Source organism: Bubalus kerabau, chromosome 18 (assembly GCF_029407905.1).
Source record: "Bubalus kerabau isolate K-KA32 ecotype Philippines breed swamp buffalo chromosome 18, PCC_UOA_SB_1v2, whole genome shotgun sequence".
Taxonomy (NCBI): Eukaryota; Metazoa; Chordata; class Mammalia; order Artiodactyla; family Bovidae; genus Bubalus; species Bubalus kerabau.
Window position 1 is genome coordinate 73,836,667 of NC_073641.1, and position 24,029 is coordinate 73,860,695.

General features: G+C 50.0%; 1 protein-coding gene across 1 annotated transcript; it reads right to left on the reverse strand.

Annotated features, from left to right (window-relative positions):
* Nucleotides 1-1,704: 1,704 nt before the first annotated feature.
* Nucleotides 1,705-24,029, reverse strand: SDHA (succinate dehydrogenase complex flavoprotein subunit A). The gene is made up of 15 exons (XM_055555223.1): nt 23,868-24,029; nt 15,972-16,061; nt 14,841-15,002; nt 12,821-12,964; nt 12,474-12,638; nt 11,429-11,577; nt 10,717-10,841; nt 9,075-9,243; nt 7,929-8,124; nt 7,001-7,172; nt 5,276-5,394; nt 4,333-4,444; nt 4,113-4,243; nt 2,572-2,685; nt 1,705-2,001 (listed from the first exon to the last, which is right to left on the reverse strand). The coding sequence occupies exons 1-15, from the start codon at nt 23,928-23,930 to the stop codon at nt 1,915-1,917; spliced, it is 1,998 nt and encodes a 665-aa protein (XP_055411198.1). The 5' UTR covers nt 23,931-24,029; the 3' UTR covers nt 1,705-1,914.

Genomic DNA, 24,029 nt, shown 5'->3' on the forward strand with positions numbered 1-24,029 from the left:
TGGTGACCGCAGCCATGAAATTAAAAGACGTTTACTCCTTGGAAGGAAAGTTATGACCAACCTAGATAGCATATTCAAAAGCAGAGACATTACTTTACCAACAAAGGTCCGTCTAGTCAAGGCTATGGTTTCTCCAGTGGTCGTGTATGGATGTGAGAGTTGGACTGTGAAGAAAGCTGAGTGCCAAAGAATTGATGCTTTTGAGCTGTGGTGTTGGAGAAGACTCTTTAGGGTCCCTTGGACTGCAAGGAGATCCAACCAGTCCATCCTAAAGGAGATTGGTCCTGGGTGTTCACTGGAAGGACTGATGCTGAAGCGGAAACTCCAATACTTTGGCCACCTCATGCGAAGAGTTGACTCATTGGAAAAGACTCTGATGCTGGGAGGGATTGGGGGCAGGAGAAGGGGATGACAGAGGATGAGACGGTTGGATGGCATCACCGACTCGATGGACATGAGTCTGAGTGAACTCCGGAAGTTGGTGATGGACAGGGAGGCCTGGTGTGCTGCTATTCATGGGGTCACAAAGAGTCGGACACGACTGAGCAACTGAACTGAACTGAACCATAAACAGCAATGTGGCAACGGCTATTGAATCTTTTACGATGTATCTTACCTTTTCGCTTTTTTTGATCCATATTAGAAATTATCTACAGCTCTCTGGGCAGTATTCTATTTTCTTGTTATCTTGACTGTTTTTTTTTTTTTTTTTTCTTCTCTGGTTTGTCAATTCGCTTAACATTTTTAGTATGAAATATTCTGTCCTGCATTTCCTTAACTAAAGGAATTCCATAGAGACTTACATTTCCAGATTACCCACTCCCCGGTGGTTTTCTTATGTCAGAATACTCATGAAAACAGGTTTGTTTTTGGTTCAGAATTAGTGGCAGACATCAAGAAACCAACCACCCTCATCAGTTACTCCTTTGCAACCATCAGCCCTCCTGTTACCCTCTCATGCCTCAGGGGTACCCATGCCAGCTTTAAATTCCTTGTCCTAACACCTCAATGTTGCTCAATGCTCATGTTAACACTTCCACCCAGCTTACAAAATGCCCTGGCACATACTTCCTCATAGTAGCCACTGGCTGGGCAAAGTGGTCTGAGGTTGTCACGCAGTCGTTCCACATGTTCTTTCCTCCTGAAAATTACCTCCTTCATATTTGTTGGACCACATCATTCAACACAGGTGGTTTCTGAAGTGTGGTCCTTGGTCATGTTAGGAATGCAAATTCTCAGGCCCAATCCCAGGACCTACTGAGCCAGAAGTTCTGGGCAATCCCTAACCTAGAAAAACAGAATCTGAAATGAAGGAACCCAACTGCCTCGGACTGGATTCTACAGAATCCAACCCTGAGACAAGACCTTGGGAGGTGGCTCCAAGCAGCACCTGCAAGCAGGGGAGGAAGATCCATTTACGCCCACATCACCTTCATGTAGTGTTTGGTCATTTAAATACTTCAGGACACATGTTCAGGTATTAAACCATTTGCCTGCTAAGATCTAGCAGGTAATGTCTGTTGTCTTCACTTGCTGTCAAGCACCAAAACTCATGCCTTACACACACACCACAGCAAAATCTCTGGACTTTGATGCAAGAGAATAGAAAGGTAGTTCTGTTTTATATTTCAGGTCAATAAGTATGCCTCAAGTCAAACAGTACAATACTGCAGATGAAACTGGACACAAACACAAGTCTGTAACTTATGTTTCATCTAGTTTTATTAATTCACGAGAAGAAGGCAGGGGTGAAGGCAGGCTGAACACTCAATGGCAAGTTACTGGCCTCTGGTAGGAATCTCTATCAGATGGCCTCCTCAGTCCGTCAAGGACACAATCAAGAAGGCGGTGATGACCTGAACCCGGGCGTGAGCTATTATACATAATTACAGGAGCAGGGAAGCCTCAGTCTCCTCAGTAGGAGCGGATGGCTGGGGGAACAGTGGCACAGTCAGTCTCGTTCAAAGTTCTGTCGATTACAGGTCTGTACTCCAGGGTGACCTAAAAAAAGACGAGCACAGAAATGCACACACAATACTCTTGTGCTTTTGAAAAATCATAAAAGCAGGTTTGCAGACACATTCAGGAACTTAAAAACAAAGGTATTTACTAGAATATTCTTCAGTAACGAACTTGAGACTATGTAAGTTCACATATGGAATACAACAATTAAAATAACACTGTATCAAATTCTCAATGCTTCAAATTAAAACTTAAACTGAAAATGCTCAAAAAAGCAGGTAAAATTTTGTATCTACTGTCATCACTTAATTACATGTAAATCATGTATTTGCAGTTTTTCCTACTTTTAAGTGAAAGTTTATATGCACTCAATACTTGAGGGAACTATTTCACAATGGTGGGTGGGAGGCGGCCTCTCAACCACCTGCCCAGCTCGGTTCCGTTCCAGGCAGAAGCCTGACTGACAGCGTGCTTTCAGCGGCGTCTCTCATCTGTCAGAAGCCAACTGAAATCCACGCCGCTCCTCGCAGCTCACCTAATGCTAACCCGCGTCACCCAAGGGCCAGGCCACGTGCCCGTGTGGACAGGTGGAACCCGTTCCCCACGCACCTTCCCAGTCTTGATGTCAACGTAGGAGAGCGTGTGCTTCCTCCAGTGCTGCTCAAACGGCTTCTTCTGCTGCCCCTGGATGGGCTTGGAGTAATCGTACTCGTCAACCCTCTCCTAAGGCCACAGAAAATAAGTTTATTTCAGAAAATACCATGAACAAATACCCTTTACAGCCAGACAACCAGAAAACATGGCAAACTTCTTATTCCCACTGAAACCAAGTGTGCAGACCTGACCCGGAAGAGCACATGGCAAGAAGTCGCGCCATCGGGCTCCATGCACAGATAAAACGAGCAAGATTTGGGATCCCTTGGCCAGTGGCCAGTCCTCTAGACACACCTGTGGGCCTCTACCGATGAGCCACCAACCCCTCACCCCAGGCTGGCCTGACCGAGGACCCCTACCTGCTCCTGTCCACCCCATCCCCGCACAGCACTGACGAGGTCAGGCCCCCGAGCCACAGGGCTGGGAGCGGGCCTGCAGCATCTGTGGCTCAGAACTCCACTTCTGCATTTTCTCTCCACAACCAGTGGATGGGTGCTGGAATTTAACTGGTCTTTTATGCACTTGAGTTTATCAAATACTTTTCCTGTCTTTCTGCTCTGTACTCTTTCAGACTTCAACTTTTTCTTTTAGCCTTTTTAATTTAAATGTTCTAATCTTAGCCATTAAGGAATACCCTGCATGTGGTAACAGGTAAGATGCACAAAGCCTCTTCAAATAAAACCCAAACATCCACCCACTTGGCAGCTTCTGCTGAGCAAGGCCAGACCTCTTGCCTGGGGCAATGGACACCTCCCTGACTGCTGTACCTGTACCCCAGGGAGGGGCAAGCGCCCCAACCCCAATCCGCTCCAGGTCTTCGGGGACATCTCAGACACAGGAAGCAACGGGCTTCCGGGAGCGGTTTCTATCCCGGGCACACAGGACGAACGTGCTCACAAACGTCCTCCTCTAAGTACCTGGCAAATCTAACGCAGCTCCAACTGGTGTCTCGTGGATCAAAACCCAGTTCTTCCTGCTCAGCTTCTAGCTAAGCCACCCAAAAAATGTCCTGGACCAAAGACTGCCTGTCTGTAGTGTTAAAGCGGCTCAGGTCCAGTAAATGTGCCCCATCCTAACCTGACTGCCACCCCCAAAACCTCCTTCCAGGAAAATCTAACTACCACGTGCTGGGTGCACTTTCCTGCAGAATCTGGCAAGTGAGCTCGGCGTAAAAATCAGTTCATTAGAACAGTGAGCTGCAATGAGGCCCCACAGCTCTTTCCAGACCAGGGGCAGGCCGGTCACTGGGTCAGCCAGTGAGCACCGGCCCATGGCAGCGCCAGCTGCACCTCTGCCCTGGCCAGGCTTCGAGGCAGCAGCAGACACTGAGCGGAAGGAGAAACGGCACCGGAGCACTGACATGCGAGGACACAGGTGTGGCGGTTCTCAGGAGAGAAAGGCACTCTTCTCACAGCCTTGTGGGAAATGCACAGAGCGCTGCAAAGGGAGTGCGGGCCACGGAGGAAGCTGACGGGCCGCCTGGGGAGAAGGCACACCTTGAAGTCCTCCCTGGCGTGGGCGCCGCGCGACTCCTTCCGGGCCTCCGCTCCGTAGATGGTCTGCAGAGCACAAAGCATCAGATTCTGCAGCTCCAGGGTCTCCACCAGGTCAGTGTTCCAGACCATTCCTGGGCACACAAGGCAGCCGTTAGACGACAGGGCCCACTGAGCAGGGACTGTGGAGCCTGCGACAGCAGGCAGGCTGCGGCGCACTCACCCCTGTCGAACGTCTTCAGATGCCGCAGGTCTCCGTAGAGGCTGCTGATCTTCTCACAGCCTTCCTGCAGCACACTCCCCACACGGAACACGGCGGCGTGGCTCTGCATCGACTGTGACGTAAAACACTTGTAAACTCTTAACTCACGTGGAGAAGCCACACCAAGAACTCTTAAACCTTCAGGTTTTTTCTTATGCGTTTCTTTTTTTGTAAAATATTTACTTCAATAGAAAAACTAAAAAATTCAGACTGAATTTATTACTCTGAATTTTAAAATGAAGTCAGTGAGAACTTTAAAAACCTGCTCTCTAAGCAACTCTCACGTGTACAATACAGGAATACTAACTAGTCAGGACACTGCTGTACACGCCAGGGCTTACTGATTTCCATCCTGAAACTTGTACCCTGGACTGTCTTTCTCCACACGTCTGTTCCCTCCTCCCTTACCACTCCACGAGGCCTCCCCGAATCCCAGACTCGTGGAGAGAACCACAGTCCTCTGGGGAAGGCCTCCCGCACCTCCTCCCTCTTGCTGGTGTCTGTGTGTATGGCCACAGGAACCATTCGGGCTTCTTTCCAGAAAACGCTCCCACACAGAAATTTCAAGCAGACAGAGCAAGGTCTCCTTCATGGAGCAAGAGTCTCCATGTTAAAATAATTGGACTCCTAACTTTTGTTTTTAACTGACCTAAACCTGTGTTACCCAATGGATCAGCCACTAAGCACAGGTACCTACATTTTAAAGTGAAATTAAAGGGAAAGCCACATCCCGGTGCCGGGGAGCCGCTAGTTCTGCCCTGCGCTGCCCCCTCCAGCCTTCAGTATGGAAAGCACTCACTTGTGTCTTACGCAGGCCTGAACATGCCTCTGGGGCACAGCAACCCCAGGGCAGCGCTGTTGATGCAGCTGCCCTGCTCACTCCAGAGCTTGTAAAGGTTCCTACCTTCTGCATGTTGAGTCGCAGTTCCGATGTTCTTATGCTTCCATTGGCAAATCTCAATTTGTCAAGATTCATGACAGATTCTTCCCCAGCATTTGGTTTAATCGAGGGAACTTTATCTCCTTAAAAAAAAACCCCCAAAACAAAAAAAACCCCACCAAATGTGTTACACTCTTTTCAGGGAGTTTGGAAAATGCACATATAATATTCTACCTGAACTACCCTGTCCCCGAGGAAGCATCTATTGACTTGGAGTCAAAGAGTAAACAAAAAGACTAAATTTCAGGTAAAAAGTTGGTGTCCAATAAGTAATCTTTGCATGAAAAGAACAGAAACCATGTCTTAAAGTCCAAAATTAGATGTATGCAAATCAATCTCGCACTACTAATCTGCGAAGGACAAACACCGCACCCTGCAGGAGAGACGTTCTCACTCTGCCAGCCATTCTGATTCTCAGACTTTGGGGGTGGGGGGTCGGGGGTGGATGGGAGGGACCTGGCCGGGGGTGTTTAACAGCCTCCTGCTGATCCTGGCCCTTTACCCTCAAGATTTGCTGTTCTTGCCTTTCTAAAAAGATAAACACTTTGAGAGTTTTTAAGCTGTTTGGGGATGACAAATATATCTTCTACAGAAGGTAATGCACGTAGATGTGACGTGCAGGAGACAAAGGCCTGCAGTCACACTCTCTCCAAGGCCGAGTGCTGCCTGAACTCCTCCAGGAGGGCGGCTTTGCTCCCTTTTGTTTCAAATGCTTTAAAAAAGTCATCTGTAAAACTGAGTTTTTCTCTTAGTCTACAGATTTCAGTAACACATACAGACTGCTGAAACTGCCATGATTTTAACATTTAGCCTAACTTAATGTGGTTGCTGGTTCTGACAGGCAGAGCCGCGTGACCCTCCCCACAAGTGGACCTAGGCCCGTAACGACCACCCCACCATCTCCTGCCCCAGTCTCCCTACTCCAGAACCCCACACACAAAATCACATGCACGTGGCCTCTTGGGTCTGGATCACAGCACCTGACTCAGGCTCATCCGTGTTGCTACATGTGTGGGTAGTATGTTCCTTTTATTGCTGATTTCCAAAAATTTTAAAAGTGCAATCCTTCAGGTACAGAAGTAAACGGTATTCTTATAAAACTTCCTTCTCACGTCAAAGGGAAAGGGAACCTTGAGTTTCTCCTTTGCCCTGAGAGCTGCTACGGGCCTCCAGCCACGTGGCACTAGCGCTGTTGTCAGACTAGCACCTGGGTCTCTTCCTCAGCAAATTACGTTACTTTATGTCCACGAGGGGAAATCACAGGTAGAAACCCAGCCTCTCTGGAGGGGAGAGCCATGACCCAGGCTTCTCTTGTCTGCATCAACTCACCCTTTTCTTCCTTAAGAGATGTAGTTGTATTTTGCTTCATTTATACCTACTATTTAAAACATTTCTTTGGAGATAATTCATACCAGGCAAGTAATATGTGATAAACCCGTTCAAACTAATAATTTCCCAGGAGTGACTTCTGAGCAGAACATAACAATTGCAAGAACACCTGACTCAAGTCACTCTTCTAACTCCACCCAGCCTGTGTCTCGTCTCGGGTCTATCACCATGAAAATCTCTGAATTTGTTTCTTCACTTCTGTGGGATAAAACCAGGACTCCTCCACCTCCGCCCCCTCCCCACCATATGATCTCAAAGCAAAGCCTCTGCAAACTGCCAGGCTCCTGAAGAGGCAAGTACCGGGTCTGCAGGACTCCGCGATGCTCAGGGCACACGCCCGGCCGAAGACCACCAGGTCCAGGAGCGAGTTTGCACCCAGACGGTTGGCGCCATGCACCGAGGCGCAGGCAGCCTCTCCGCATGCATACAGGCCGGGCACAACCTGGTCCTGGCCATTCACGTGCCTCAGAACCTGGGGAAAGAGACCAAGATTAGTGAGCACGGTCTGCCCAGCTCCCTTTCCCAGCAGCAGGGGTAGAGAAAGGAAAAGAGTTAAGACTGGACCCCCCCCCAACCCCGAGACACTGCCAAGCCCCCTCCCCGGCCCCCTGTGCTGAGGTCTAAGGACCGCAATCTCATGCCCAGGAGACCCTCCCCGCCACCTGATGTGCCCCCGGAGCCCCACGCCAGCTGTGGGTCTGGCAGAGACAGGGCAGCAGGCAGGAGAGCACTCAACGGGGAGGTGGGGGACCGGAGGTGCCAGTGCCGGCCACCTCACCGGACGAGGGACTGAAATAGCGACTAAAAAGCTCTCTGTGAGCTGCAAAACATCCACAGGAGTTAACTGTGAAGAGCTCACAAATGACTGTTGAAAAGATGCACTCCTGTAGGAAAAACTACAAATGACCTAATATATGACCAAGGAAGAATTAATCCAGTGCTAACAGTTGATTAAGCCATGAAATGCAAACACTGGAGGAGCACCAGGGCCTCCCGCCCTCCAGCAGAAGCACCCGTCACACAGCAGTTCTGGGGGGGGGGGGGTCCCCAGCCAATCACCTGCCTGGCACCCGTCACACAGCCACAAAGCACTTCTGGGGGGGTCCCCAGCTGATCACCTGCCCAGCACCTGTCACACCACCACACAGCACTTCTGCGGGGTCCCCTCAGCCGATCACCTGCCCGGCACCCGTCACACAGCACTTCTGGGGGGTCCCCAGCCGATCACCTGCCCCTTGTAGTTGGTGGGGATGCCACCCATGTTGTAGTGCACGGTGGGAAGCACGGGGATGGGCTCCTTGGTGACGTCCACGCCCGCGAAGATCATGGCCGTCTCTGAGATGCCAGGCAGGCGCACAGCCAGCTGCTCCGGAGGCAGGTGGTGCAGCTGCAGGTACACGTGGTCCTTCTCGGGCCCACAGCCTCTGGGGGAAGAGAACAGCAAGGCAACAGATCAAGAACCACATCCAGGAAATGTGAGGTCACAGCATCCTGGTGGCATGTCAGGCACCACCTGCTTTGATCCAGGAGAAAGCGCCCCTTTCACTAAGGCCACCTTTCTAGGGCATCTTTTCTCGGCACCCAAGCACCAAGGTGGGCCCCAGGGGCTGGGATGCAGCTGTGAACATGGCAGACACCCCACCCTCACCAGGCTCACATCTGAGTGTTGGGAGGTCACAATCTGCCATGTTCTGCTGGATGAACGCATTAGTCCTTTCACGCCAAAGAACCACCTGTCTTCCTTCTTGTGCACACAGGTGACGCCTCCAGAGGCCACACGCCAGGCATTTAACCAGCAGCACCACAGCTGGCGCGGAGTCAGGGGCTCAGACCTCACACTGCTTCACAAAGAACAAATCCCACTCTTGAGAGCCCCCAACCACCCCGGGTTAAGCAACAGGCATTGGAAGCTCACCGTTAAATTCCCCTAGTGGCTCAGACGGTAAAGAATCTGCCTGCCATGCGGGAGACCTGGGTTTAATCCCTGGGTTGGGACCATCCCCTGGAGGAAGGCATGGCAACCCACTCCAGTATTCTTGCCTGGAGAATCCCCGTGGACAAAGGAGACTGGCGGGCTACAATCCAGGGGCTTGCAAAGAGTCTGACACAACTGAGTGACTAAGCACACAAAGGCACCACACACTCAAACACACAAACTGGTCCACAGATCTGAGAAGGATTCACAGCTAACTGCTAAAATTCTTGAACTACGGGTCTCTAGAGACCATAAACTGGCAGACAATTGACAGAGGCAACTGCACGCGGCCTCCGGGGTGGGTGGCAGGCTGACACACACAGGAGCCCCCCAGCCCTCGCTGAAATGCAGACACGAACCCCAGCCACCAAAGGACGGGGCGGGCATGACCACACAGACCTTCCCTCGCGGATTTCCAGGGTCATGGACCGGGACACGACATCCCTGGATGCCAGGTCCTTAGCAACGGGGGCGTAGCGCTCCATGAACCTCTCACCCTGGCTGTTGATGAGGATGCCCCCCTCTCCACGACAGCCCTCCGTGATGAGACAGCCAGCGCCATATATGCCTGCAAAGAACCAACCGATGATACAGTTACAACCTAACAATTGCTGGGTCTCTACGTCAGATGCAAATGCTTTTCCCAAGATACTCTGGGAGGAGCAAGGAAAGGGTATGCAAAGAGCACCCCCTCCCAGGAGAGCAGAAGATAGAGAACAAGCCAAGGCAGATGGCGATGCCACAGCCTAGAAGTGGCACGGCCCAGCTGCACAGAAGGCCTGGCTGTAGTGTCCACACAGTTCTGCTCACTGCCCTGACCGTGACTGTGCTGCGCCCTCTCAACACGGCGAAGTGCACCTTTAACAGCTCAGGTTTTAACTGTTCAACACCACGGAGTTGTACTGACTGGTGAAAGGAAGGAAGCCCGGTTGGAAAGCTGGTGTCTGCAGCAACTAAATGACTGACAAGGCTGCAGATCGCAATAGCCCTCATGGAGGCTGCACCCACCACGGACATTCCAAGTCTCCCCAGCTTCCCAGACAAGCCCACCAACATGATGCTGGGAAGTGCAGAGCCCAAACCCAAGTCTGGCAGCGTGGACGGGGAGCTGAGCCATATCTTGATCATCCCTCGACTTCCCTCAAGGTGATGAGGACAAGGATGTCTGGAGCTGGATGCAGTTTGTAGTCTGAAGCCTAATCCTTTGATTAGTGTTCTAAAGGGTTACCTTGCTTCTAGAACTAGATGCAAATTCCTGTCTGTCATTTTTCAGATTTCCTAGTTTCAATGGTCATTTCTTCCAGTAGTTTATTTCTCAAATATTGAAAAGGAAACAAACAAAAAAGCTCTAACTACAGAGAAAATCAGAAGTCTCAGACATCTTACTGGTTAAAAATAGCAATAAAACCACCACCTAATACACTGGTTTTTCTCATCCATGCCAGGGTCGGATGACAGAGTGTGCCCAGTTCTGCAGTGCTGGGGTGGCTCCTCGGCTGACAGGTCGCCCCCAGCACCCTCCCACGCTCGTGCACATGTCATCTCACTCAGGGTGTCTCTGGCCCAGCCTGCCACTCAGTCACCGTGGCAGCCCGGAGTCCACGTGTGCTGCTTCTCCACTCAAATGCCTTCCCTCCAGCCCTACCACGTGCTGGGCACTGTGAATGTCAGTGTTGGCTGCTCAGCCGTGTCCGACTCTTTGTGACCTCATGGACTGTAGCCTGCCAGGCTCCTCTGTCCATGGGATTCTCCAGGCAATACTGGGCAGCGGTAAAGAGGCAGACCTGCTCTGGCCTCCCAGGGGAGCAGAGAGCTTTGTCGAGGAGAGGGACAGCCAGCAGTCACTGCGTCGCATCGCAAGCGCGCCAAGGTGAGGTGGAGCAAAGACGCTGGCCTCACCGCCCTGAGGGCCCTGGGAAGAAGCTCCTCGGGGAGGCCATGGTTCAGGACTGAGATCCGAGAAAGCAAGCACATGTAACCGCAGAGGGGCCTTCCCATAGGTCCCGGTCACCTGAAAGACGAGGAGCCCGACGCGTCCTACCTGTGGGGTGGAACTGCACGAACTCCAGGTCCTGGCAGGGCAGGCCAGCCCTGGTCACCATGGCAGTGCCGTCCCCGGTGCTGGTGTGGGCGGACGTGCAGCTGAAGTAGGTGCGCCCGTAGCCTCTGGAAAACACAGGCCGGCAGAGCGGCGACTGCATGAGTGTCCCCTCGGGGCCCCCTCTCTAAGGACTGAGGGGCCCCGCTCTGGACAGCAACTCTGGTGCATCTGCACGAGCTGCCCTGGCCTGTCAGTGCTGTGTGATTCTCTCAAAGAATGCTCCTTTTACAGTAAAACGTAAAAACATTTATGGATCCACTTCTTAAAAGGGTTAAAGTAACAGACTGAAGTATTTAAGATGGAATTTTACATGTTTTCTTCATGTGAATAAACAGCATTTATCCCAGAAATCAGTATAATCACAGTATCCACCAAAGCCAAAGAGATGTTACTCCAGAAAGCGTCACATGACCCTCCAGGCCTCGGTCTCCCCGAGGGTCCACCCAGCAGGGAACTGCTGACTCTTTCCGGCTATGCCCGAGGTAGCTGCTGGGGCTGCCCCTCAGGCCCGCAGCAGTATGAGCCCAGCGGGTGACTCGCAGCCTGGGCTGCACCCACCGCCCCGTGATGCCTCCATTCTCACTAGAAACAGGAAGTACCGAAACGCAGCTTGCCTGCAGAAAAGTCGAACACCACAAAGGTAGGCTCTCACCCGGTGGCGATGACAGTGTTCCTAGCCCTGATGCGGTGGATGGACCCGTCTTCTATGCACAGAGCGATCACACCGCGGCACTCCCCGCTCTCCATCAGGAGGTCCAGGGCAAAGTACTCCACAAAGTAGCTGGTGTCATAGCGCAGAGACTGAAAGGGGGCGAAGATGGAAAAAAAGGGATCCTTCATTTACAGTGGCACTGTAAACCTGACCGGTTAGAGACCACGATCTGAGGGGAGAGGGACCAGGCAGACCCGAGGAGAACAATGGATTCAAAAAGGAGCTGCAGACTTCAACCCTCGAATGCCAGCTCATTGGTACAAAGACCACAGACCAGGAGAGGGGGCTGCACATGGGCCTCATCTCAGCTCCATGCAGCCCTGAGAGGCGCCAGAGGCAGCACCAAGCCCCCCCAAGCCACCGGGGCCGAGCCACGGACCACGGGGTCCAACGTGGACCAGGCTGTGCCATGTGGCCATCGAGTCCCAGTAAAACGAGATGCTCAGCACATTTCCACCACAGCAGAGGGTTCATCCTGGACTGTGCAGCCTGGACTTGGGATCTGACAGCCCTGGAAAAGGACGGGGCACTTGTCAAACCACCAGCCCCCACACCTGACACACAATTCTGACTTGAAAATCAATGATCTGTGCCCCCCCTGCAAAACAAGAGTTCAGAAGCAGCTCTGTTCAGAATATTGATTACTGGGCCAAAGTTGGCCCCGATTATCCAGTGACCACTGTCCTTCAAGTCACAGGTCAGATTGAACAGTTAAGTATTAAATCAATCAATTCAGGAACTCGGAGGTGGGGAAAGAGCTTCAAAATGCGCGCTCTGTTCTTGAACTTTCATGACACAGGCCAGGGTCAAACCTGGCATGTAATGACCACTACTTACCTTTCCTAAAACAGATACTTTCAAATTAACAACTAACCAAATTACTTTGCCGCTCACAAAGTGACCGCTGAGCTGACGGTGACCTGGCCCAGAGTGGCCTGCTTCCCACCCTCCACATACCCGGCCGGACTCCGCCCTGCCGCCTCACCCTTCCATACAACGTGTGCAGTAGCGAGTGGCCCGTGCGGTCGGCCACGCAGCAGCAGCGGTGGGCCTGCCCGCCCTTCCCGAACTTGAGGCTCTGTCCGCCAAAGGCACGCTGGTAGATCTTGCCATCTTCAGTTCTGCTAAAGGGCATGCCGTAATTCTCCAGCTGAGGAACACAAAAGGAGACACCTAGCACCTTACAGGACACTCACGGCTAACCGACACTAGAACTTCAACACCAATCCACAGACCAGGGTGAACCCCCTCTATGAAAAGGCCAGCCCCGGGGAGCAGCCCTCCCGTGACAGCGGCTCACTGCCGCGGGGCCCGCAGCCGGCGAGGACGCACCTCCACCACGGAGGCGGGGGCCTGCTCCGTCATGTAGTGGATGGCGTCCTGGTCCCCCAGCCAGTCCGAGCCTTTCACGGTGTCGTAGAAGTGCCACCGCCAGTTGTCCTCCTCCATGTTCCCCAGGGCGGCATTGATCCCTCCCTGAAACACAGCAACCCGTGAACCAGCAGGAGCCTGGCTGCACCGTCAGCCTGCCTCCCACTGCCCTGAAGGAACAGATGCGGACAAAGCCAGCTCCTCGAGTGCCAGCGTCTGTGAGGGATCCCACCGCCTGGCAGATTGCGAAGTAGGTCTCTCCCCTGCAACCCAGAGACAGTTTTGGAGCCCCCTAGCCTCAGGCGCCTCACCCGGGAGAGCGGCATGGGGCCTGAGGCCTCAGGGAGTTGTCTGGAGGGTTGGCTGAGGTCCCCTGGGTGAGGCTCCTTTCCTACCAAGCCTGGCACACAAAGGGGACTCAGAGCTGCCTACTGTTTTATGACAAGCACCCAGAGGTGCTTGGGGGCACCAGTTAAAGGCAGGAAGCGCCCACTGCTGAGGCTCGGAGCCACGCCCCCACGCCCCTTCCCCTGCTGGGCACTGCCCCACCCCACTCCCACAGCCAGCCCCTCAGTCACAAGGAGAGCGCAGCACAGAGCACGCGTGAGCAGCCAGCAGCACCCCCCCACCCTGAACCGCAACTGCTACTCCTCCTCAGGTGGCGTCTTTCTCACAGGACACCTTCTCTAACCGCCCTCTCCCCCACTGTTATTCAACTGCAACTTCTTCAAGACTCTCCGGAGCTCCTTCCCCGGCCGCTGCTGCTGTCCCCCAGCTTGCAGGGTGTTTTGCTACCAAACCGATGCTCACAGAGCAGGAGCCTCGGCCAGACAACACACAAGTTAACTCATTCCCTCCTCCCTCCTCCAACTCTAAACTCAAACACATTCCTAATAAAGAAAAATCTTAAGTATTAGGGTAGCAGAATATAGAAAGATGGCTTAAAATCATGTGAAAATCAAATTGCCTTCCAAAGGAGTTATATCAATTTATATCTTCCCCAACGATGTAAAAAAATTCCTGTTTCCCCACAGCCTTGCCAAGAATTTTGTCAAACTTGGAGATCTGCTTATCTAATAAGTAAAAAATTCTCAATAAATAAATAGTGCAAAAATACATAGCCTAGTGCACACACAAATGTTATCCTTCCCCAATTAAACATTCCTTTCTAGCGAACCAGCATTCAAGTCATGCTACCCTTTCCGCATTCCGTTTTATTAATACTGCACTCCACCTGAAAACCGTATTATTTTCGTAATACTACTTAAAATGATCTGTTTATATCTATTCTTCCTTTTAGACAATGAATTATCCACAGGAGTTTATTATTTATTCTTCAGTTTACAAAGCACAGCTTTCGAACAAAGTATCTGGACAGCTCGGTGGCTGAAGGCTGCTGCTCCAGGTGTGATGGTGACAGGAGCATCCACTGTTCCACAGTCACCACATCCTCTGCTGTCCCAACGAGGAAGTGTGCCCAAATACTAGAAGAGATGGCCACATGTGGCCCTAGGGTACTCCCTGCACGTCAGCCAGGCTCTACCTACAGTGTGTCTAGAGTGAAAAATCACAACCATAAAGTCACGTAAGTTCCCACCTCACTTGCCCCCTTCCCTAAATCCAGAGCAGTACAGGCCACTGCTCTCTGCTGCACCTTCATGCCACCATCAGAGCCCATCCCCAGTGCTGGAGGCTGGCCCCGCGGCTCTGGCAGACACAGGGCGAGCGCACAGCCCGCTCGTTCACGTGGGGCGAGAGCAGGGGAGGAGGTAACACCGCAATGGGGACAGGCGCCGGGGCGGGGGTGGGGGGGCAGTGACTGGAGTGGAAACGGGAGGGACGCGTCTCCAGGTGGTGGGTGGTGACAGCGGGTAGACAGCCCTGGGGACCGAGTGCCAGGAGCAGAGGGGGCACGGTGCAGGGCAGGGCTCCTCAAGCGGCACCTCGCAGGCACTGTGAGCACGACAGCGCCTTCTCATACCTGGGCCGCGACAGTGTGGGATCTGGTGGGGAAGAGCTTCGTGACGCAGGCCGTGTTGAAACCTGCTTCGGAGAGGCCGAACGCGGCCCGCAGGCCTGCCCCCCCTGCACCAACCACCACGGCATCAAACTCATGGTCCACAACTGGGTACTGCGCAGAAATCTGGAAAAGAAAAGTCCCTGTTAATCACTGGTTCAACTAGGCCAGACACTGAGGCTGTGGTCACGGTGAAGGACCTCAGCACACACGAGTCGCTGCCACAGCCGGAGGGCCTCCATCGTGCTGGGCTGCACACCAGGCACGGCAGCAACGGCAGACACAGTGAGCACGTCCTCAAGTCGAAAGGGTGCTCCCATCACAGCAGAGCACCGACCCCATGGAGCCGGGACACCCACCATCAGCTGAAAAGCTGGAAACTGACAGTGTGGGGCCACAGATGCAGAGGAGGGCAACGCCACAGATCAAAACACCAGTTCCAACTATGGTTTCTCTTTACAGTTATCATTTTTTATCTTTTCTTTTTATGCTTACATCTGTATACACGTGGTTAGACAAACCTAAGCTTATAAAGTAGTACAGACCATGATTTGCAAGTTTCTCATGAAAACACTGAAGTCTTGTCTCATTTAGATAAGCACAGTCCATTCACCTGGGAGACCACCAGGAACCCAAGTATGTTCCAGGTCCATACTGTATTTACAACTGAGAAGGTGCCAACTAGCGCTCAGTCACCACTGTGAGCGCCTATGAAAATGGCCTCAGAAGCAAATTCCGGTTCCTTCAACAGAGTGCGGAAGAGCCTTGTAAACACAGAGGAGCCCATGTTCAGCTGAGAAGGCATCTCTCACCTCGCATTCCAGTAAATATTGTTCACCTGATATCTGTATTTTGTTATTTTGTTTACTTCACTTGAAGTTTAATTTGCTTATAGATACACAAGAGCTATAAGCAAAAATGCCAGTACCTATGTTTATGTCTGTACTATAATTACTAATACATCAAAAGTGATTTGAGTATGAATTACAGAATTTAAGTAAAAATCTGTGTGTTACTCAAGTACATAAATAACTGGTACAGAACACTACTCTGCTAAGTCAAGAAATCACTTAAAACAAAGAGCCCTGAACTTACCGCATCTGAAACTTTAGCGGACGACCTCTTATTGCCATCAACGGTGAAGTGAAAACTGCGGGCTCCTGTCTGCCATGCTGCCGGCCACTTCTGAAACACAGAGGGAGGGCTACATGTCTTCACAGAACCCGGACTCCTGATTTCTTAAGTTGCCAGCCTTCTCACGGACCCGGATGCATGCTCTCATCCAGAACCCTTTCCTGGACCCCTCCACTTAGCTCTGAAGGTTAAGGCAGGGGCTAAGGACCCAGGCCCAGCTTGAGGAACTGGTAACCAGCAAAGGCCTTTCCACATGAAGCTTGTTTCCAGACAGGGCATTCACTGACCCAGGAAATGTAAAAAGCACACTTTCACATTAATTTCTTGACTTGCGGTACTTAGTGGAGAAGGGGAAGGACACCTGTGCTGCCTAAGCGGCAGGCCTGCAGACAACCAAGTGCTTCTCCCGGGTCCACCCAGCCTGCACACGGGGCCTGCGGCTCACTGCAGGAGGCGCTGACAGTGAGGAGGGGGCAGTGAGGCTCCAGAGCAGGCCGCCCCGGGGCGGGCCCTTCATGGACACGCGGCCAGGCCCCGAGACGCTCCTGGTCCTGAGTCGCCCTCTCCACACCTGCACCTGCTCAGCCGCGATCCTGCCTGTCATATTCCACCTCCATACCCCCTGCCTGGACAGCTGTCCCCAGTCTGTCCCTGGCCAACCTCTACAACTGCAAGCCTCAGCTAAAACGTCCCTTCCAACAACCATTTACCCAGGAAAATGGTGGCAATGAAATCACAACCCAGCAAGAGAGGCAACATTCTTCATGGACTAAGAAAGGTCCACAATTTAGGGAACAAGTCTTTTCATTCTGCTTATCACATTTTAGCAGACTGATAAAAGAGACTTAGAATATTCTGAACAACAGTTTTGGGAACTAAATACATTCAGCAATGACAAAAGGGATGTCTTCAATTATTCTTCAATTGGAAGAGATGTTTCAATTTTGTGGAGAAAATTATGCTTTGAGACAAACACATGTGGATTATAGAGAGAATTTCCAAATACAATATGAACTGCAACCAAGTTGTCTGAAACCGGACAGACTTCTGCAAGATGAGGAACTCTGTCAGGGCTGGACAGTCTGGCTGACCACCAGCAAGGAACGCCGGAGGCAGGAGGTTCCCCCTAACTCAGGAACTGAGTGGTGGCTGATGCAAACATCTGAGTTTATCTTAACAGCTCTACTTAAAAAGTGTAGTTTCTTGCATTTTTAAGTAGATTCGAACTGGTAAGAGTGATGTTCTTGAAGTTTTCATTTGTAATGTTGAGTATATTTGTTTTTTTTTCTTAGTACATTTGTTTTTATTGACAAAACTAATTTAGTTTTTTCCTTTAGATGTAAATTTAAAAGAATACTCTCCAGCTTTATTACACTTTTTTAAATAGTAAATTCGTATTTTAACATAAACCAAGTCCCTGAAGGAATTTTAATACAAATGCTCTTGAAAATACCATAAAGTACTCCCACTGAACTGAACAATAAAAATATAGCTAATAGTACCAATAAGGATAGTATACTTTGTGATACCAAGTTAAAATTAAAATAGAAACTGTGAGATTCCCAAAGTATTTACTTCTTTTTCCAGGATGTTCACATTGAATAAAGACAGACAAACACACCCACCCACGTGGTTAGCTTAAAAAGCAGTACCTACTGTAATGAGATCGGTACCAGATTATCACATTACCACCCTGTGGAAAACAGTAACATGATTTTTTGCACCTAAATCAGATTTGGGGAGTGATTTTAGAATTTGGAGAGTCCAATTTAATCCAATTTCTGTCTTTAGATAAAACTCATTTTATGCCACTTATTATTCTCACGTTTTTTGAAGACAAAAATATCAAACATTTTGCAACAGGGTAACATGAAAAAGAAAGCAGAAACCTAACTAAGATATTAACAGAGTTAGCATAAAAGTACAGGCCACTGAATCAGGAGAATAAAGAGAGAAACAAGTGAGAAGGGCACATACTTATCTCTTCAACTGAGCAAAGTGGAAAGTCCTCATCTAGCACAACACCCTATGAATCAGGACCAAGAAGCTAGTCTATAAGAACAGGTACGAGCTACACAATTACAGAACTACACACTAAAGGTTCTGAAAGTGGTTGCATAATCACACTGGGAGAACTGAAGATGTGGGTAGTGGGGTAAGTGAACTGAACCCTTCAGAACAGTTGCTCAGTTGTGTCTGACTCTTTGCGACCCCATGGACTGCAGCATGCCAGGCCTCCCTGTCCATCAACAACTCCTGGAGTTTACTCAAACTCATGTCCATTGAGTCGGTGATGCCATCCAACCCTCTCATCCCCTTCTCCTCCCGCCTTAATCTTTCCCAGCATCAGGGCCTTTTCAAATGAGTCAGTTCTTAGCATCAGGTGGCCAAAGTATTGGAGTTTCAGCTTCAGCATCATTCCTTCCAATGAATATTCAGGACTGATTTTCTTTAGGAAGGACTGGTTGGATCTCCTTGCAGTCCAAGGGACTCTCAAGAGTCTTCTCCAACACCACAGTTCAAAAGCATCGATTTTTGGCACTCAGCTTTTTTTTATAGTCCAACTCTCACATTTTTACTTGACTACTGGAAAAACCATAGCTTTGACTAGACGGACCTTTGTTGGCAAAGTAATGCCTCTGCTTTTTAATAAGCTGTCTAGGTTGGTCAAACTTTTCTTCCAAGGAGCAGGTGTCTTTTAATTTCATGGCTGTAGTCACTGTCTGCAGTGATTTTGGAGCCCCTCAAAATAAAGTCTGTCACTATTTCCATTACTTCCCTATCTATTTGCCATGAAGTGATGGGACCAGATGTCATGATCTTAGTTTTCTGAATGTTGAGCTTTAAGCCAACTTTTTCACTCTCCTCTTTCACTTTCATCAAGAGGCTCTTTAGCTCTTCTTCACTTTCTGCCATCAGGGTGGTATCATCTGCATATCTGAGGTTATTGATATTTCTCCTGGCAATCCTGATTCCAGCTTGTGCTTCATCCAGTCCAGCTTTTCTTATGATGTACTATGCATATAAGTAAGCAGAGTGACAACATACAGCCTTGACATACTCCTTTCCCAATTTGGAACCAATCTGTTGTTCCATGTCCAGTTCTAACTGTTGCTTCTTGACCTGCATACAGATTTCTAAGGAGACAGGTCAAGTGGTCTGGTATTCCCATCTTGTGAATAATTTTCCACAGTATTTTGTGATCTACAGTCAAAGGCTTTGGTGTAGTCAATAAAGCAGATCTTTTTTCTGGAATTCTCTTGCTTTTTCGATGATCCAACAGATGTTGGCCATTTGATCTCTGGTTCCTCTGCCTTTTCTAAACCCAGCTTGGACATCTGGAAGTTCACGGTTCACGTACTGTTGAAGCCTGGCTTGGAGAATTTTGAGCATTACTTTACTAGCGTGTGAGATGAGTGCAATTGTGCAGTAGTTTGAGCATTCTTTGACATTGCCTTTGGGAATGGAATGAAAACTGATCTTTTCCAGTCCTGTGGCTACTGCTGAGTTTTCCAAATTTGTTGGCATATTGAGTGCAGCACTTTCACAACATCATCTTTTAAGATGTGAAATAGCTCAACTGGAATTCGATCACCTCCACTAGCTTTGTTCATAGTGATGCTTCCTAAGGCCCACTTGATTTCACATTCCAGGATGTCTGGCTCTAGGTGAGTGATCACACCATCGTGATTATCTGGGTTGTGAAGATCATTTTGTATAGTTCTTCTGTGTATTCTTGCCACCTCTTAATATTTTCTGCTTCTATTAGGTCCATACCACTCCTGTCCTTTATTGTGCCCATCTTCGCATAAATATTCCCTTGGTATCTCTAATTTTCTTGAAGAGATCTCTAGTCTTTTCCATTCTATTGTTTTCTTTTTGTTTGCATTGATCACTGAGGAAGTCTTTCTTATCTCTCTTTGCTATTCTTTGGAACTCTGCATTCAAATGGGTATATCTTTCCTTTTCTCCTTTGCCTTTTGCTTCATTGTGGGATTCTTGCCCATAGCAGTCGATACAATGGTCATCTGAGTTAAATTCACCCATTTCAGTCCATTTTAGTTCTCTGATTCCTAAAATGTTGACGTTCACTCTTGCCATCTCCTGTTTGACCACTTCCAACTTGCCTTGATTCATGTACCTAACATTCCAGGTTCCTATGCAATATTGCTCTTTACAGCACTGGACTTTACTTCTATCACCAGTCATATCCACAACTGGGTGGTGTTGTTGCTTTGGCTCTGTCTCTTCATCCTTTTCTGGAGTTATTCTCCACTGATCTCCAGTAGCATATTGGGCACCTACTGACCAGGGGAGTTCATCTTTCAGTGTCCTGTCTTTTTGCTTTTTCACACTGTTTGTGGGATTCTCAAGGCAAGAATACTGAAGTGGTTTGCCATTCCCTTCTCCAGTGGACCACGTTTTGTCAGAACTCTCCACCATGACCCGTCTGTCCGTCTTGGGTGGCTCTACACAGCATGGGTCATAGTTTCATTGAGTTAGACAAGGCTGTGGTCCATGTGATCAGTTTGGTTAGTTTTCTGTGATTGTGGTTTTCAGTCTGTCTGCCCTCTGATGGAGAAGGATAAGAGACTTATGGAAGCTTCCTGATGGGAGACGACTGAGGGGGAAACTGGGTCTTGTTCTGATGGGTGAGGCCATGCTCAGTACATCTTTAATTCTATTTTCTGTTGATGGGTGGGGCTGTGTTCCCTCCTTGTTATTTACCTGGGGCCAAATTATGGTGGAGGTAATGAAAATAATGGTGACCTCCTGCTACACTCAGTGCCCCCAACCCTGCAGCAGGCCACCGCCAACCCACACCTCTGCCGCAGACTCCTGGACACTTGCAGGCAAGTCTGGGTCAGTCTCTTGTGTGTGTGTGTGGTGGGGTCACTGCTCCTTTCTCCTGGATCCTGGTGCACACAAGGTTCTGTTTATGCCCTCCAAGAGTCTGTTTCCCCAGTCTTGTGTAAGTTCTGACAACCCTGTGCGGGGTTAATGGCAACTTCCTCCAAGACGGCTTATGCTATACCCAGGTCTGCTGCACCCAAAGCCCCTGCCTCTGCAGCAGTCCACTGCTGACCCGTATCTCCGCAGGTGAACTAAACCCTTAATTACCAGCAAAAATCAATGTCTAAAATGGACCAAATGCACCTGCATATTAGCTAGAGAAATGGATGTAAATAGCAGGCATCAATACCAAAATCAGTTCAGAACTGATTCTACTAGAGAACAGGTTTGGGGAAGGAGGTGGTCTTCTTTCTTTTCACTTATAAAAACTTCTGTACTCACTGACTTTTTTTTTGCTACTATGTGCAATTACTTTCACTTAAAATTTAAAGGTTTTTCAAGCAGGGATGTTTAAAACATCATTCACATGATAACTGAGGGTAGGCTGTGAGCTGCAGGCCCTGGCACGGAGGAACATCACACAAGTTTCACATGTTCCCTCACAGAACCCTCATTAATCCCAAAGAGAAGTGGAGTCTTTTCAGGGTATTGGATCTGCCTGGCAGGCTCCAGATCCTATACTTTCCCTACCATCCAGGGATCCTTGGAAAAAAATTTCTGGGCTTCCAAACTAAGATGAATATCCAGGTATATATCAAAACCAGCCACAATTTTTCAAATGAACCAGGAAAGACAGGACATGGGACACAGAACTAAGAGCTAGTGCCATTGTAACTATTCCAAGAAACAAAACAGAAGGGTGCTCGTCACTGCAGCGGCCCGAACGATGTGAATCCAGACACGCCACTGGCACGCACACACTCAGAACAACGCTTCCGAATACACTGATTTATTCTAGAATAGCTTGTTGAAAATGGAAAAATATCACCTGAAGTTAAGCAACAACTAAGGTTACTGGGTTTACTCTTCCTTTCGATTTAACTACCTTCAAATATTGTGCAAATTTGTGTCAGTGCACTGGGACAATTAAAAAGGAAACAAAGGCAAAATAGGTTTGATAATTCTGTAACTCAAAAGTAGCTGTAAATATGACTTGAAAACACCACAGAATTGAATAAATTTTCTGTGGACTTTATTCAAATTATCCTTATTGAGTACAGTCCTTGAACATTTCTCAGTGGGAGATTATGAATTCCTTTCTTTTTTTGTTCTGCTAATTTGCTGCTTCTGTTCTTGCCAACCTTAAACTCCATTAAGCAGCTTGCAGACAGATTAATTTACATAGGTGGAAATAATTTTAAAAGCTACCTTCATCAAGATAAAAGACTTTAAAACTCAAGACCATCTTTGGTAGATCTAACCTGTGGTTTAATTTTGCTAACTCTCTCTCGCCATTTTGTTCACAAGCACCTGAACACAAGACCCTGGTGAAGAATCATGGAGACAGTGAAGCACAGGGCTGGCAGTTAAGAGCAGATCGCACTAAGGTCACTTCCAATCAAGCCAACAGGAGAGGAGAGGTTTAGGCTCCAATCTGTTGTGTGAAAGTTTCACTTTCAGCTAAAACCTCAGAGCTGAATTCCTTCCAGCCCAGCCTGGATAAAGGTCAGCAACACGTACATAAACTGCCAAAGGGTGAGTGGTGGGTGAAGGGCAAGCGCAGGCTGGAATGGCTGGAATAAGGATCGCCGGGCTCCAGTCCAGGCTGACCGACCTGTCCATTCTTCCCCAATGACCACCAGACCAAACTGCCATCTCACCTAACAAGAAGGGCCCACTCAGAAGTCTGCTTATGCTTGGTTGACCAAAAATACCCCACTGGCCATGGACTTCATCACCTGCTTGTGGACCTCCTGCTACCCTTGTGTCTTAGCGCCCAAGATTTGAGGGGCTGGGGGGAACCTCCGCTCAGTAAGCATCAACAACATGGGACATTTAAAGCACTTTCTGGGGTTGGCAGAATGTCCGACTCAACCTCCTCACATTTAACATAAGCTCTAATACCAACATTTTAAAAAGAAAAAAACTGTGGGTATAATTATAGGCACAAATCAAGTCTACATTGTTGAAAGCCTTGCTTCTCACTGCGATCTTTACTTTATAATTAAAGCATTAACTAGGTGGCTGGGCAAGTTCACATAACGGGACCAGGTAACTAAACCCTCTAAATTCAGTCTGCTAAGTCACTTCAGTCGTGTCTGACTCTGTGCGACCCCATAGACGGCAGCCCACCGGGCTCCACCGTCCCTGGGATTCTCCAGGCAAGAACACTGGAGTGGGTTGCCATTTCCTTCTCCAATGCATGAAAGTGAAAAGGGAAAGTGAAGTCGCTCAGTCGTGTCCGACCCTCAGCGACCCCATGGACTGCAGCCTTCCAGGCTCCTCCGTCCATGGGATTTTCTAGGCAAGAGTACTGGAGTGGGGTGCCATTGCCTTCTCCGAAATTCAGTGTTTCAGTAAAATTCCAGAGAATCACCTCAGAAGACTTAACTGTCAGGAGTGGAAGGGACACGGTCCAGCAGCCAGGCCTCGCCGGGCTCCGCAGTGAACGCCCAGGAGGACATCGGCCTCGCGACCGCCCCGGTCGCTATGCGGTCAGTGCCCAGGGGCCGCGCAAAGCCCCAGAAGCAAGGCCGAGCCGAGTGCCGGGGCGCTGCTCAGACCGCACCCCACGGGACCCACGGCCGTCCGGCCGCCCCGGGCGCGTCCCGCCGCGTGACCTTGGGCGGCCAAATCTTCGAGCGCGCGCCCGCGGCTGGGCAAGCAGCTTCGCAGCCGCGCCGGGCTCCCGGATGGGCCCCGGGGCAGTGACCTTCACCGCGCCGCCGCCCGGCCGGCTCCGGAACGTGCGGCGGGCCCTCCCCAGACCGTTTCGCCGCGAGGCAGGGGACCCGGGACCCGGCACCCGGGGTCTGCCGCGCCCCGCCCGCGGCGGACACTCACCGTGCAGGTCAGCGCCAGGCGCCGGGCGCGCAACAAGCGCGACACAGCGGAAACCCCCGACATGTCCGCCCTCCGGAGCAGTCAGGCCGTCCCCCGCGGACCGCGCCTGCGTACGTCGCCGCGCTCGGGGTCCTACGTCGCCGCGCCCGGGGTCCTACGTCG